The sequence below is a fragment of the Budorcas taxicolor genome, chromosome 1 (assembly GCF_023091745.1).
Source record: "Budorcas taxicolor isolate Tak-1 chromosome 1, Takin1.1, whole genome shotgun sequence".
NCBI classification, from domain to species: domain Eukaryota; kingdom Metazoa; phylum Chordata; class Mammalia; order Artiodactyla; family Bovidae; genus Budorcas; species Budorcas taxicolor.
In genome coordinates this window covers 53,237,776-53,253,158 of record NC_068910.1, presented here as the reverse complement: position 1 = coordinate 53,253,158, position 15,383 = coordinate 53,237,776, and the positions used below count along the sequence as shown (strand labels likewise).

Sequence of the window (15,383 nt, the reverse complement as noted above, 5' to 3'; positions counted from 1 at the left end):
AGGAAGATCCCCTGGAGAAGGGTATGGCTACCCACTCCAGTGTTCTTGCCTGGAAAATCCCATGGACAGAGGAGCCTGGAGGGCTACAGTCCATGGGATTGCAAATGGTCAGACATGACTGAGCACCGCCCCCCTGCCACACAAGTTTAGTAAAACCCATCAGAGTGTACCCTAATATGAGTGAAATTAATGGTATGTAAATTACACTTCAACAACACTTTACCAAACAAGACGATCTGCTGGTTGTGCAAATCTGGGCCAAGGATGCCAAGGAAAAAGCCCTGCTGTTCACAAGGATGGCTGAAAATACAGTAATGTTCCAGGAACATCAGTGTTATGGATGGGTTAATTCAGGCCTGCTCAGAAAGCTTTGACATATTTTTTAAAATTATTTATTTGGCTGCACCAGGTCTTGGTTGCAGCACATGGGACCTTTAGTCGCTGCATGTGGGATCTAGTTCCCCAACCAGGGATCTAACCCGGGCCCCTTGCACTGGGAGTGTGTAGTCTTAGGCACTGGACCATCAGGGAAGGCCCCAGAAAGCTCTGACATATTAAAAATCAGCTTAAGGTAAATTTAATATAAAAGGTTTACATATCGGTCAATAAAAGTGTTTTCCTTATTATTTTCAGAGGCTCATTGAATTTTACAAATGACATTGTAGAAGGTGAAATGTATGCCCCTGAGAGACAAAGAGTTGGATTGGTTTGGGTAGAGTCCAGGGTAGGGTCATTTAGTATTAAGATTCTGTTTTCCACAGTATGCTGCTGCTGCTAAGTCGCTTCAGTCGTGTCCGACTCTGTGCGACCCCATAGACGGCAGCCCACCAGGCTCCCCAGTCCCTGGGATTCTCCAGGCAAGAAAAATGCAGTGGGTTGCCATTTCCTTCTCCAATGCATGAAAGTGAAAAGGGAAAGCGAAGTCGCTCAGTCATGTCCGACTCTTAGCGACCCCATGGACTGCAGCCCACCAGGCTCCTCTGCCCATGGGATTTTCCAGGCAAGAGTACTGGAGTGGGGTGCCATTGCCTTAAGTTCCTTAAAGAAAAAAAACAAAATTAAAAATAGAACTACCATATGACTCTAGTAATCCCCCTCTTGGGCATATACCTGGAAAAAACCATAATTCAAAAAGATACGTGTTTCTCAATATTCATTGCAGCACTCTTTACAATAGCCAAGACAAGGGAGCAACCTAAATATCCATTAACAGATGAACGGATAAAGATGCGCTACGTAAATACAACGGAATACCACTTAGTCATCAAAAGAAATGACATCATGCAGTTTGCAGTGACATTGATGGACCTGGAGACTGCCATACAGAGTGAAGAAAGTCAGAGAAAAACAAATGTCGTAGAATGTCGCTTCTTTGTGGAATCTAGAAAAATGGTACAGATGAACTTATTGGCAAAGCAGCAAGAGAAGACACGGATATAGAGAACACATGTATGGACACCAGAGGGAAGGGGGAGGGCAGGCAGTGGGATGAATTGGGAGCTTGGGATTGAGATGCATACATTATTGATACTATGTATAAAGTAGCTAAGTGATGAGGACCTACTGTACAGCAGTCAGAGCTCTGCTGCTGCTGCTAAGTCGCGCCAGTCGTGTCCGACTCTGTGTGATCCCATGGACGGCAGCCCACCGGCTCCCCCGTCCCTGGGATTCTCCAGGCAAGAGCACTGGAGTGGGTTGCCATTTCCTTCTCCAGTGCATGAAAGTGAAAAGTGACAGTGAAGTCACTCAGTCGTGTCCGACTCTTAGCGACCCCATGGACTGCAGCCCACCGGGCTCCTCTGCCCATGGGATTTTCCAGGCAAGAGTACTGGAGTGGGGTGCCATTGCCTTCTCCTAGGGTGATCTAAATGGGAAGGAAATCTGAAAAAGAGGGGATACATGTAGAGCAAATTCTCTTGACAGCAGAAACACACACAGCATTGTAAAGCAACTATACTCCAATAAAAATTACTTTAAAAATTAAAAAAGATTGTTTTCCAGTACATAGCACCCTGGACGAGGGGAAGAACCCCCAAAGACTCCCTCACACAAATAAAGAAAACACTCTGACTTTCGGTGGAGACAGACCAGATTGGAATCCAGTTCCATCTCTCCCTGAAGTTTAAACGTTTTCATCCGTGAAGCGGGCTCTCCACTGCCACCTGTGGGGTGTGCTTCTGAAGGCTGGATGAGGGGAACCAGGGAAGGCAATGGAAGGGAAACACTCTGCCGAGGCGGTTTCATTCCAGGGCCCGAGCCTCTGGAGACGCCACAGCAGGGACTCTCTGGGACGGGGGATGTGCAGGGGACCAACGCATGCAAGGCTTTAGTCTCTCGTCTTCCCAGAGCATGTCACAAGGTACAGCTCTTGAGCATCACTTTCTCAGTGTTCAGGAACTTAGTGGAAGAAAGAGGGATGCACTGAGGCTTAGGCGCAGGGAGCAGTGCCTGCGCTCTGCCCAACACCCAGCGGATGCGGGACATCCAGCGGAAGATGCTACGGAGACACCCCTCGGTCCAGGTCTGGGCTATTTTTTTCAGCACGTACATGCCTCCTGCAGAGTTCCCAGACTCCCGGTCATCACTGATGTCTGGGAGACAGAGAAACACACTCCTGTAAAAAGACGCTGTTGGTTAGCAACAGACATCTTTCTTCCTCTCTTAAGAAAATGGACCTCATCTCTGCACAGAATCTAAAATACAGGTAAGCAAAAAAAGAAATTGTCAACAACCTCTCAAACACCCACCACCCAGATATGCTCATATATTTTTAAAATTTTTATTTATTTACTTGATTTTGGCTGTGCTGGGTCTTCGTTGCTGTGCGCAGGCTCTCTCTAGTCGCATGAGCGGGTCTCCTCTCTAGTGCGGTGCGCGGGCTTCTCACTCCAGCAGCTTCTCTTGCTGTGGAGCACACGGTCTAGGGTGTGTGGGCTCGTTAGCTGGGCGTGAGCTCGGTAGTTGCTCCGCGGCATGTGGAATCGAACCTGCGTCCCCTGCCCCCAGATATGCTCATGCCAACATTTCCGTTTCTTTCACTAGTCTTCTCCTCTGGGAACATGAGCACGTGTAAATATGAGACAGGTGCCACACCAGAGCCAGAGAACTGGGCTTCAGACCACGTCTCCACAACGTGCAGACGTGAAGCGAATGCGTTAGTCGCTCAGTCATGTCCAACTCTTTGAGACCCCACGAACTGTAGCCTGCCAGGCTCCTCCATCTATGGGACTGTCCAGACAAGAATACTGGAGTGGGTTGCCATTTCCTTCTCCAGAGGATTTTCCCGGCCTAGGAATCAAGCCTGGGTCTCCCGCATTGCAGGCAGACTCTTTACCACCTGAGCTACCAGGGAAGACCAGTATGTAGACACGTGACCCGGTAAATCAGGGAAGAGGACAGTAAGCTCCTCTGAGTTCTGGGGAGGGACGAGCGGATTAAATACACAATATGCTCAGAAATGGACATGGTGGAGGACAGTGCTTACGGTGTGAGATCAGGACGCCTGGAGCAGGAAGAGCATCTCCCACAGTTGCTGGGGTCTGCACGTCCACATGTGTGCCCCTGACTGTTGACAGGTGAACAGGCCTGGACTGAGTGTGTGCATGTGTGCAGCTCTTCTGTCCAAACTGACAACACAGGATCCAACTTAGGGCAAATGCTTTTTTCACACCACTTACCCTGAAAATATTTTCAAGTAAATAAGTACAGATCTCCATCTGCATCTTAGCGGCTCTGGGGTCTCCCACCCTATCTATGCTTTCCAACTGCTGCTGGTCTGCATAATCACTTGGAGGAGTTGTGTTTATGAGCTCTCCTGGTGGGTATCACAGAAATTCTAAAGGAAGTCAAAGATCAGAAAAGCAATGGTCCACTAGATCAAAACAAGACTATTTTCCACTCCTTTGAACCAACCTCAACTTAGTGAAGTGGCTTATTCAGCCCACTCAAGTCTAGTTATGATTTAAATCAGAAGCTATAATTTAATACCTGCTCAACATTAAAAACAGTAAGATCATTTGAATACAAATTTTATTTAATAAAAAGGCTACATGATTCTTAACAAAATAAAAATCAGAAAAACTTCAAATGCTTCCCTTCCAACCCTGTGGATGCCTCTGTGTTGCTGGGCTACCAGCCCCACCCCATGACCACGCAGCCTGGACGGGGTGTGTCAGGCACCGCCGGGGTGTGCCAGGAAAACCTAGGTAAGCACACGCCTAGCCCATCTTCCAATCAGAAGTGAATGCTGGCCTTCCGAGTGGCAGGTGAGGTATGTGCAAGGCTAGAATTCTGAAGGGTCACAGTCTTTGTCCCAGGGAGTCGGCCATGAGTCTTGCTCCTAGTTTGCATGTCTGTGGGTCTGGACTGTGCGAAAAACCGGCTTGTCCACGAACTCCACGGTGCACAGTTCCGGGCCACCATCCTGGCAGGGCGCATGCTCCAGCTCCAGCACCACGATGATGTTCGGGGTCGAGGTCACCAGGATGTGCTGAGGCACAAACAGGGTCATCTGCGGGCCCTGCACTGGCCAGTAGCGGCCGAGGTTAAAGCCATTGATCCACACCTGACCCTGGAGGGAGAGAAAACCATCAACCCAGCTGTGCTGACCCTGCTGAGGGGCAAGAGAACCTAGGTCAGGGTGGGTGGGGTGGGAAGCAGGCAGTGTCCCCAGGAAGATGCTCAAGTCGGGCAGGAGTTGGATGAGAGAATCCACTCATCCCAGTACCCACCCTGCTTCACAAGGAGACGTGTTTGGTCCCTCCTGTGGCTTTGGTGCCGCGCAGGTCAGGACTGGATGACGCTGCGGCAGTCACCAAGTTTCCAAATTCTGTCCTGGGTCCGGCGCGATGTGGGGGTGGGGGTGCCTGTCTACACACACTCGCCTCTGCCCGAGGCCTCTGTACACAGTCGCCTCCCTGCCTCCTCAGGAGACGAGCTTTGCCTCTGTGCTCCCCCCTCCTCCAGGCTGTGGGGGTCTTGCTGCCCGAGGTAAGCAGAAGCCCAGCAGCCCAGACACATGCTCCCTCTGGAAAGATAGAGGGGGTCGAGGAGGGAGAGGCTGGCTGCCCAGGTGGGCGTCTACCTTCTTGCTGCCTTTTGATGGTTTTCACACCAGCATAAGGGTGAGGGGTGAGGACTTGCTTCAAGGAGCACAGAGGATCCTACAAGCTGCGAAGACTTCTGCTGCTGCTGCTAAGTCGCTTCAGTCGTGTCCGACTCTGTGCGACCCCATAGACGGCAGCCTACCAGGCTCCCCTGTCCCTGGGATTCTCCAGGCAAGAACACTGGAGTGGGTTGCCATTGCCTTCTCCAATGCATGAAAGTGAAAAGGGAAAGTGAAGTCGCTCAGTCGTGCCCGACACTTAGGAGTAGGAAAAGCTGCTTCCACCGCAAAACTCAGAAGGGGGAGAAAGTTCTCAGGAATGGGGACTGGGCCCGGGTGTGTCTGCACAGCGTGACGGCAGGAGCTAGAATTTGCTGTCCGGTGAGACTTAGTAGTTGATGTGATAGATGGACCATTCTGTTACAGAGAAAGCAAGGGAGCAAAGGAGAGGAGGTCACACACTAGATGGAGAAAGGATACCTGGGAGAGGATGGGAGGAAGAAGCACCAAAGTTGGCCCCACAATGGCCCGAATGTCTTGGGGATACATCCTGGAGAGGTCCCGCCCCGGTTGCCCCCTGGAGCCCAGACCTGAACCCAGCTCTGGGTGCTCACCCTGGAGCTACCTACTCAGTTCTCACCTTTGGGTAATTTTCAGCCCCCAGGTGGCCCCTGAATGCGAGCTTCCCACCTGGCTTCCAACCTTATTCCTGCCGCCTCCTGCCTGTGTGACCTTGGGGAGGTCCCCACTCCCACTGGTACCCGGGGATTGGTGGCAGGCAGGAGGAAGCCGGGCGTGGTCAGCATGGCATGGCTGCACCCCTCACGCCACCCAGTGAAAAGACCTTGGCCTCCACGGCCCCTTGAAAGGAAGCCAGTGATGGAAAGCCACCTGTCTGTTGGGATAAGTCATTTAGAAAAAGGGTGACAGTTTCACACTTCTCAGAATTATTTTACTCTTGTTTTTACCACGGGATATGCTGTCTCGATCCATGCTGAAGGTACACGCAACCGTCAGCTTCACCAGGGTTTATCACATTGAAGATCTGGTGGCGCCCCGCTTCCGCCAAGTTAGAGAACGGCAGAGGCCAACTCTGCAGTCGGGGTGGGGGGAGATGGGCTCCAAGGGAAGCGAGGGAGAGCGCTGTGAGCACCACGCGTGGGCGACCCCGGCTCCACCTTGCATCCTGGCCACACCGAGGACCAGTCCCTCCCAAGATGCTGCCCCTCCAACACCTCTCCCGCTGCACCGAGCTGGTCTCCTGTGTTGGTTGTTGGGACTGGGGAGCTGGGTGGGAAAAGGCTCCCCCAGCTTCCTCCAGGGTTAGGGGGGTGCAATTCACCTGGCGCAGCGGGCTGGGGCCCCAGGAGCACCTTGCTTGACTCTGGAAGGTGGCAGGGGAGCTGGGCCACTCTCAGGGGTTTGCACGGGTAGACGAGGGACTGGCACCTATGGGCTCAGCTCGCCCTTGGTCCCCTCAGTAACCCCTAACTGTCACTCCTAGTTGCTCATCAAAGTAGATGTAATTTTTCTTCTGATCCTCCTGGTTTTGCATCATCTGTTTAAGTTATCTTTTCTCTCCCAAATTATCACCCATTTGGACCCTTCAGCTCCCATCGGCATTCTGCCTCCTTACTCACCTAAGTGACTCTAACATGTAGATATCGTGCCTGGCACCTTCTCTCCAACCTTCCCCAAATTCAGGGTTACAGGATCTTTGCTGTCGGTGGTTAGTCGCTATGTCGGTGGTTAGTCGGTGGTTAGTCGCTACGTCGTGTCCAACTGTTTTGTGACCCCGTGCTGTAGGGTCATTCTGTAGCCCACCAGGCTTCTCCATGGTATTCTCCAGGCAAGAATACTGCAGTGGATTCCCATTTCCTTCTCCAGGGGATCTTCCTGAGCCAGGAATCGAACCTGTGTCTCCTACATTGCAGGCGAGTTCTTTGATTTTGGTTAATTCTCCAAAGCAAGGAAAGTCTTCAGGACAGTTTCCCTCTACTCTCCGTCCTGAACAGAATGGGCATTCAGGGGTGCCTATGACAGTTTGGTTGCCCTTCCAACCTGGAGGAATGAAGGATTCGGAGAGCACAGGTCATCGTACACAGTTCTGAGGCCCTGCTGGTCAACAGAACTGTGCACAGAGATGGAGGGCTTGTGCTGCTCCACAGGGTAGCTACCTGCACTTACCAGTGGCTGGTGCAAGGGAGGAACTGAATTTTCACTTTGAATTAATTCAAAGGTAAATGTAAAATAGCAGGTGCCCGGTGACTGTTGTGCTGAGCAGCTCAGCAGAGGTGTGGTGAATGCCCAGCACTCCATCATCAGACCCATCTCCCTGCTCCCCTGTACTTTCCCAGCCAGTTCTTCAGACACATTCCGGGCAGCGTTGGCTCAGGAGCCTGGAGCCCCCCGCCTCCCACCGCCTGGGCAGGTCCCCCTACTTCCTCTAACTCTAGATCCCAGGCTCCACATAGCAGCCACATGAACATCAAACAGTTCTCATGAGGTCCTGCTTCTAAGCTCCGTATGTGGCCCACGGGCATATGCCTTGGTCCTCTCGCCCTTGTGGTGAGCTCCCTGCTTTCCTCCTGCCCACCCCAAGCTCACTCACCTGTGCCCCGTGCTTCACCCTGAGCCTGAAAGGCTATCCCCCACACTCCAAGCCTTCGGATCCCTCAAGCGTCCACCCCATCACCACCTCCACAGAGAGAAAGTCATGTCACCCTCCTCAGTCCTGGCGTCACTCGCTGGCCCTTTGATATTATTCTTCTAGTTATTGGCATTGTTTGCACATGCAGTCACTTGTTTCACTACTGGTTTAGCAGCTATTTCCAGCAGAGAGACATACGATATACACCCACGACACCCAGGAGGTAGGACTCGTGGACGATTTTGCCCGGGCAAATGCCCAGCCCCACTTCAAGAATACTCCTGTCCCTCCCCTCCCAGCTTAAGAATTTTAGGGACTACTGCCCACAGGCAGAACAATGCAGCACTTGCCTACTCCCTTGATTAACACTGTGATTTTTTTAAAAGACAATTTTTACGGCAAAAAAAAAATCAGTTTAGGACTTCCCTGGTGGTCCAGTGATTAAGAATCTGCCTGCCAATGAAGGGGACGTGGGTTCAGTCCCGGGTCTGGGAAGATCCCGCATGCTGTGAGCAACTGAACCCGTGTCCACAACTTCTGAAGGCCACACTCTAGAGCCTATGCTCTGCAACAAGAGGCGTCGCTGCAGCGAGAAGCCGGCGCAGTGCTGCTAGAGCGCGGCCCCGGATCGCGCAACTAGAGAAACTAACTAACCAAGAGAAACTAACTGCGCTGGTAACTAAGATCCAGCGCAGCCAAAAAAAAAAAATCACTTTAAAAGAGTCAAACTGAAAAACAAAATCTATTAAAATATATATATACATTCTGATTCTTATTTCTCTTTTAAAAAATTATGCTGAAATTATCGGTGGGGGGAGAGTAGGCCCATGTGATCTAAACATAGACGTAACTCTTTCTTTTCCTCTTGTTCTAGCCATGTGGTTTGCAGATAGCACCTGTGCCGCTTGAGGCGCAAGCTCGGAGTCCCAACCATTGGACCTCCAGGAAAATTCCTAAAAGTAGACACACTCTTGATCAACACAGTTAAGTATTAATACATACTAAGGCTGAGCAACTGTAGAGCGAACACCAATGGCTTCAGAGTTTCCCCGGGTTGTCCCAGCTGAAACATCTCCATGGCAAATGCTGACTTTCTCTGACTGTGGCTTGACCCCTGACAGACTCCCCGCTCTCCGCTAAATATTGTCACCAAGGTGGTAATAGTTCCAGTGAATGACAGGTTCCTGGCAGTGACTGACTTGCTTCTGTGTTAGTCAGGCAGACATGTCTGGCTGTCTGTTTCCAATTCCCCAGATAAACAGAACCCTCTGAGAAGAATGTAAAACAAAAGATTCAATCCTGGTTTAAGTCATAGCTTCAACATTTTCAAATGTGGTCAGGAGTTCCTTTAACAACACCACACTTGGGTTGAACATTGACTCTGTTCTACTCTGGAAGAAGACATTTGATACTTGGAAGACTTAAAAGTCCGTTTCTCAAGGTTACAAGGTTCTCACATGCATGATTCATGAGTATTTATGGTGCTAACTTGGGAGGAAAACACAAAGAAAAAAAAGTAAAAGAGTGAGAGATAAGATGTTAAATAAACGTCCACACAGGAGAAAACCAAAATCTCCCCTTCCTTCAGACCCCAAGTCTGCAGCTGATGCAAATCCTTTCCTTCTTCCTTTGTTTTAGAGTAAAAAGTTTACGATTTCTCTGTATTTTAGGACAGACCCAGATAGAATCGAAGCCACGAAAACACAGAATATTAACATAAAAGATGAGTCACTTCCTGCTCTCAGAAACCCATTCCTTCCTTTTCAACTCCCCCTGGGTGCCACCATTGCCTGATCTTTTTATGGAGCATCTCCCCTATGACTTTCCCATGTGTCTTCACACTCCTGGAATGAAGCTAAGAACTGGTAAGCGAAAACCATCTCTAGGCAGCCATACACTATTTGTTGCAGAGTCCATGCACTATAATTTGAAGGAGATTCTCCTTTACTCAGAGCCCATTTACTCCTGTTGGCGTACAATTCTTACAAGCCTTGTTACTAAATTAATACACATTTGGGCAAAGGTGTCTATCTAATTTCCAAGTTCACAGGACTTGTGATTAGAAACAATGAATAAAGTGGAAATAGTAAACTTTGTTAGGGGTAGGATAACTGTAAATCAGGCCAAAAAGAGTTGAAAAAGCATATCAAATTCAGAATGAAAGTAGGGTCAAACAGGGCTAAGACTTCGTGGCAGGCTGCAGAATTGCCCACAACTTTTCACAGCATATGCACTCAGGAAGTAGAATCTTGGATGGGGCTGGTCAAGTGTTGGGCAAAGAACATGGAAGAAGTCACACGTGAATTCTGACTTGGGTCTTAAGAATCCTTGCACATCTGCATTTTTTTCTTTGAACACTGCCAGTCATCATATGAGCAAGCCCAGATTGGCTTGCTAGATGATGAGAGAGACACAGACCGATCTGTACGGCCTCAGCAGACAGCCAGCCAAGCCCCAAGATGAGGGCCTCCTCACCGACTAGAAGGGCTTGCCCAGCCAAGACCAGCGGAACCACAACCCAGTCTGCCAACACTCCCAATCAGGAGCTAAATACAGGGTTGCTGTTTGAAACCACTAAGCTTGGGGTGGTTTTTTAGACAGCGAAAGCTAACTGATAACACACCTCCATGGCATCAATGTACAGCAGCATGCTACTTTTCAGTAAAGTAAATGATGTCATTGAACTCAATTTCACAAGAGTAGGGTTATCCTCTACTAGTAAGCTCCTCTTCCACCAACTGGCCTCCAGATTCCATCTCCAAGTCCCCGCCTCTGTCGTATCTGTACTTCTCTCAGGGGTGTTGTAAGTAAGTGAGAGGACTCAGGTAAGCACTCAGCACGCTGGCTGGTGTGCAGGGAGCTCTCCACAGCAAGACTGCTGGTATTGTTTCCCACAGCTGGGCCCCTTTTTCATCCTCTCTGCTGCGCTAAAGTCCAGCTTCCTTCTTTGTCCCTGGACCACTTCTCCTGCTGAAGAGCAAGTGTTGGGGGAATGAGGAAGAAGGGTCTGTCTTATATGTATCAGACGAGAGGTGCCTCTGAGGCTCCAGTGGTCAGTCCATCCCGGTGGTTGGATGTGGTTTTCCCCGCCCTCAAAAATGATGAGCTGGAAATCGAGGTGTTACATCTGTGGGGATGAGCTCCCCTCAAAGTGTAAGCAGAGGGCCCTGAATCAGGTCCTGAGAACTGAAACACAGAGAAAGGAAAGCCTGAGAAGGAACGAAGACAGGGTAGGAAACCAGAAGCTTGGTCATAGGCATCAGGAGAGCTTCAAGAGAGGGAGTGATTACCTGTGTCAGACGTTACTTGCCAAGAAGTTAAGTGAGACATGTCTGGGGAGCATGTACCATGTGGGTGCTGGTGGTCTCAGCAGGGACAGCTTTGGAGGAGCATGGGAGCAGAGTTCCTGCCCACTGCCGTCCACTCTACAGGCTGAGTCCTTTCCCGAACAGGCACCTTCCCGCTACATTCCCATCAATGCTAAAGTCTCCCCTAAAACTTGCCTCATACAGCCCAGCCCCCGCAACCCGTACAGAATTATCCATAGAGACTCGATTGACGGGCCATCTACAAGATGGCCATCAGGTCTGGAAACAGAGATGACACAATTTCATTGTGCTGAATGCAGCTTCCCTTTTTTGCTGTCTTCCAGACTTCATGGCCACCCCCTGTGATGACCAAGAGCAGATAGCTCTTTGAATGAGCAGCAAGTACTTGAGTGGCCTCTGGCCCCCACCGTGCTCCTGGGTCGTCCCCCTCAGAGGCTGACAGCGCCATACCTCCACGTGTGTAGGCTCCAAACTCTGGAGTCCTAGTTCTGAACAACCAGTTGGGGATTCCCATGAGCCCCTCCTCAGATTCAATAATGTCCTAGACTGGCTCACAGAATGCAGAAAAACACTTTACTGATATCTATGGGGTTATTATAAAGAATACAACTCAGAAATAGCCAGACAAAAAAGATTCACAGGGCAAGGTATTAGGGGTGCAGGACTGAGCTGCCAGCCGTCTCCTTGTGTACCTCCCGCCCAGGTGTAAGCTCTCAGCATCTGGAAGTGTTCACCGACCCAAAAGCTCCTTGAATCTTGTTGTTCTAAAGTTTTTTTTACAGAATTCCATTTCCAGTCCCTGACCCTAACTCCAGAGGTTGAGGAAGGATGGGCTGAAAGTTCCAATGTCTAATCACATTGTCTTCTGGTGACTAGGCCTCAGGATAGGACTGATCACCAGAAAGACCAAATGATTAGAGAGCTGGAAATTTCAAAAGCAAGATTCAAAAAGAGTCTCCAAACAGAAGATAGTTATCAAACCTTCATCATAAATTCTTTCATCCCTGGTTCCTTTACAGCTTTTTGCTTTTCATCTATATTCAATGTTGATTTCTTTTGGTTACCAGCATGTGGTGTCTTAGTTCCCTGACCAGGGATCGAACCTGTGACCCTAGCAGTGGAAGCTTGGAGTTCTAACCACTGGGCCACAAGGGAGGTCCCTCTATGTTGCTTCTTAATGTTCAAAGCTTAATTCTGGTAGAGGAAAAACCGGAAGTTATCCCAGCCCTCTCACCCCCATGCTCTGCTAGGCATCCAGGCCTAGTGCAAGTGGTAAAAAGTGCAGGAAGTCTACAGAGGATATTCATGTGGTGTCCTCCACATGCATCTGAAGGGGAGAGAAACAGCACACACATCACTGCCGAGACAGAGTAAGGGTTTTAGGTCTGGCCCACCTGGCACGCTGGAGCACCGAGGAGCAATGCTCACTGTGGGGAGTTTGTGGTCGGACGAGAGTTCTCTGCAGACCAAGCGCTGGTCTGTGTCTCTTGGATGAAGCCAAACATGTCAGACCACTTCCCAAAGAAATCCCAGTTGACGTTCGGGCATTTAACCAGAAAGCCACATCCGACTCAAGTACGGCCGATTAATCAGAAGTGACTTTTTTTAATCTCCTGAATCTCCTTATCAGTGACTTCATTCACCCCATCAAAGTAGTTTCTCTATAACAAGTGAATGGCAGAAGTCAAAGGGCCAGAACAGGGGCCTCGACAGGGCCTCCCAGCTGAAGGATACAGCGGGTTTGGTGCCGAGAGGCAGAGTCTTAGAAACCGCCCATGCTTTGGGTGGGCCAACCCCTCTGCATCCCCCTGATCTGCTAAACTGCACATCCTCCCAAACTCAGAACTCCGTGCCGGGGAGCGGGGGTGTGATCTGTCAGCTGTGCGTCTGCCGATCGCTCAGAACCTCAGGAGCTGGCATGGACGGTCCACGGCAATAGGGACCACTGCTCGCCAGAACAGAACAGAAATCGCGCATGCCCTGTCCTAGGGATGATAAACGTGTGTTCTCTGACCTTCCGACCTAGGCAACCCAGGCTCACAAATCTCAAGGACAGGCCTTCTGGTGTGTGTGTGTGTGTGTGTGTGTGTGTGTGCGTGCGTGCGCGTGTGTGTGTGTGTGTGTAGGTAAAGCTTTACTGAGATGTAATTCACATACTATACAACTCCCTCATTTCAAGTATACAACTCAGAGGTTATTAGTTTACTAAAGAGCAATCCAACCAAAGAAAAACTCTTCAGTCTTCAGTATCCGCTCCCCACCCCCATTTTCCCTCAATACCCCCTTTTCCCTGCTCTAGGCAACCACTAATCTTCCTGGGTCTATAGATCTGCCTGTTCCAGACATTTCACATACATGGTATCACATGGTTTATATGGTTTGTGACTAACTTCTTTCATGGAACATGTTTTCAAGGTTCATCCATGTCGTTCATTTGTCTTTTTAGTATTTTTATGTATTAACACTGCTGTGCGGACTTTTCTCTAGTTGTGGTGAGCAGGGGCTACTTTCCAGTTGTGGTGTGTAGGCTTCTCACTGTGGTGACTTCTCTTGTTGTGGAGCAAGGGCTCCAGGGTGCACAGGCTTCAGTAGTCGTGGTGCATGGGCTTAGTTGCTCTGAAGCATGTGGGATCTTCCCGGATCAGGGATCGAACCCGTGTCTCTTGCATTGGCAGGTGGATTCTTTACCACTGAACCACCAGGAAAGTCCTGTTCATTTGTTTTTACTGCCAAATAATTTTCCATTAAACAGATAGGCCATAGTTTGTTTATTCATTATTAGTTGATGGGCAGTTGGGTTTTTGACCTTTTAGTTGATTTTGGATAATTCTGGGTAATACTGCTCTGTACATCTGTGTACGTTTTTACCTTTATTTTTGGCTGAACCATGCAGCATGTGGGATCTTAGTTCTCCTGCGTACTAGTTTTTGATTAGACATATGAATTAGATCAGTTTCTTGGGTTCTAAACACCCTGACACATTCATAAATATTGTGTGCACATGTACTTTAAGATTAATTTTTTTTTTTTTAACTTTTGACTGCACTGGCTCTTGGTTGCTTTGTGTGGGCTTTCTCTAGTTGTGGCGAGGGGGGCTGTGGGGCTACTCTTCGTTACTGTCTAGGAGCTTCTCATTGCAGTGGCTTCTCTTGCTTCGGAGCACAGTGGGCTCTGGAGTGTGGGCTCAGTAGTTGTGGCTCATGGGCTTCGTGGCTCCATGGCATGCAGAATCTTCCCAGGGATAGAACCCATGTCCCCTGCACTGGCAAGCGGATTCTTATCCACTGCACCACCAGGCGAGTCCTGTACATGAACTTTTCAAGCATAAAGATGCAGAAAACCCATCAGACTAAGAAAGTGAAGAGCTTCTGCCTGGATCATTAGTACAAGCTCCCCCTGGCCTTCGAGGACCTGTACATGCTGCCAGCCTTTTCACCTGGGCCTCCAAGTCAGACAGACCTAGGGCTGGGGAGCCTTTCCACCAGCATGTCTGTACCTCACGCCAGATACTGAGGTCTTTGAGCCTCTATCTGCTCATCTGCAAACTGAAGACACTACCAGGACATCCTACCACAGGGGCCTCCTTTGATGATTATAAAGATAGTGTTTCCTAAGTGCTGAGCAAAATGCCTGGGTCAGTAACTCTTGGGTGTGACATTTCCATGACCTGGCCAAGGTGAACCCCTTTGACCTCCAAAAACATGCTATGCTTTTCCATTTATTTTTTCCTTTGTATCTACTATTCTTTCACTTGAAGTTCCCTCCCTGACATAACCTCTGATTCTGATGAAGGACTATCCATCCTTTGGGTGCGTTTCAGGCTCCATCTGAGCCCTCAGCCCTTCTCATAACTCCTGGGAAAGATAATGCTGTCTTTATGCGTTTCATCTCTTGAAGGTTCTTTCTCTAAGCCACGGAACTGATGCCACCTGGTGAGCCACCGTTTGTGTTGGGTCTTCTCGTGGGCCTTGGTCCTCCAGCAACAGCCAAGCCTCTCTTCACCAACGGGACCCCTCGGAAGGCCTACACTCCACTCACCTCCAAACTCACCGCCAAGAGGTTTCTTGCAAGGCACCCAGCAACAGAAGCAAGTCCCCTCTTCCACCTGGAGGCAGTTACAGAGCAACCAGGCCCAGGGAGGAGGCCAAATAAACCAGGCACTTACAAAAAAATGCCCCTCGTGAAACTTATCGCTCAGCGGTGAAACTGGGGCGCCAGCCTGAGTGACGAAGTGCCACGGGTGTTGAGTCCAGACTGGGCTCTAGGGGGATCAAAGGGGACAAAGGGTGTAGGAAGGTTT

At 49.7% G+C, this 15,383-nt stretch overlaps 1 protein-coding gene across 1 annotated transcript in view; it reads right to left on the bottom strand.

Annotated features, from left to right (window-relative positions):
* Positions 1 to 4,018: 4,018 nt before the first annotated feature.
* The window catches only part of GLB1 (galactosidase beta 1), a 97,746-nt gene continuing 86,381 nt past the window's right edge, over positions 4,019 to 15,383 (bottom strand). The window contains exon 16 of the mRNA XM_052635778.1: positions 4,019 to 4,570. Within this exon, the coding sequence (XP_052491738.1) occupies positions 4,340 to 4,570 (231 nt within the window). The 3' untranslated portion in view covers positions 4,019 to 4,339. The remainder of the gene's footprint in view (positions 4,571 to 15,383) is intronic.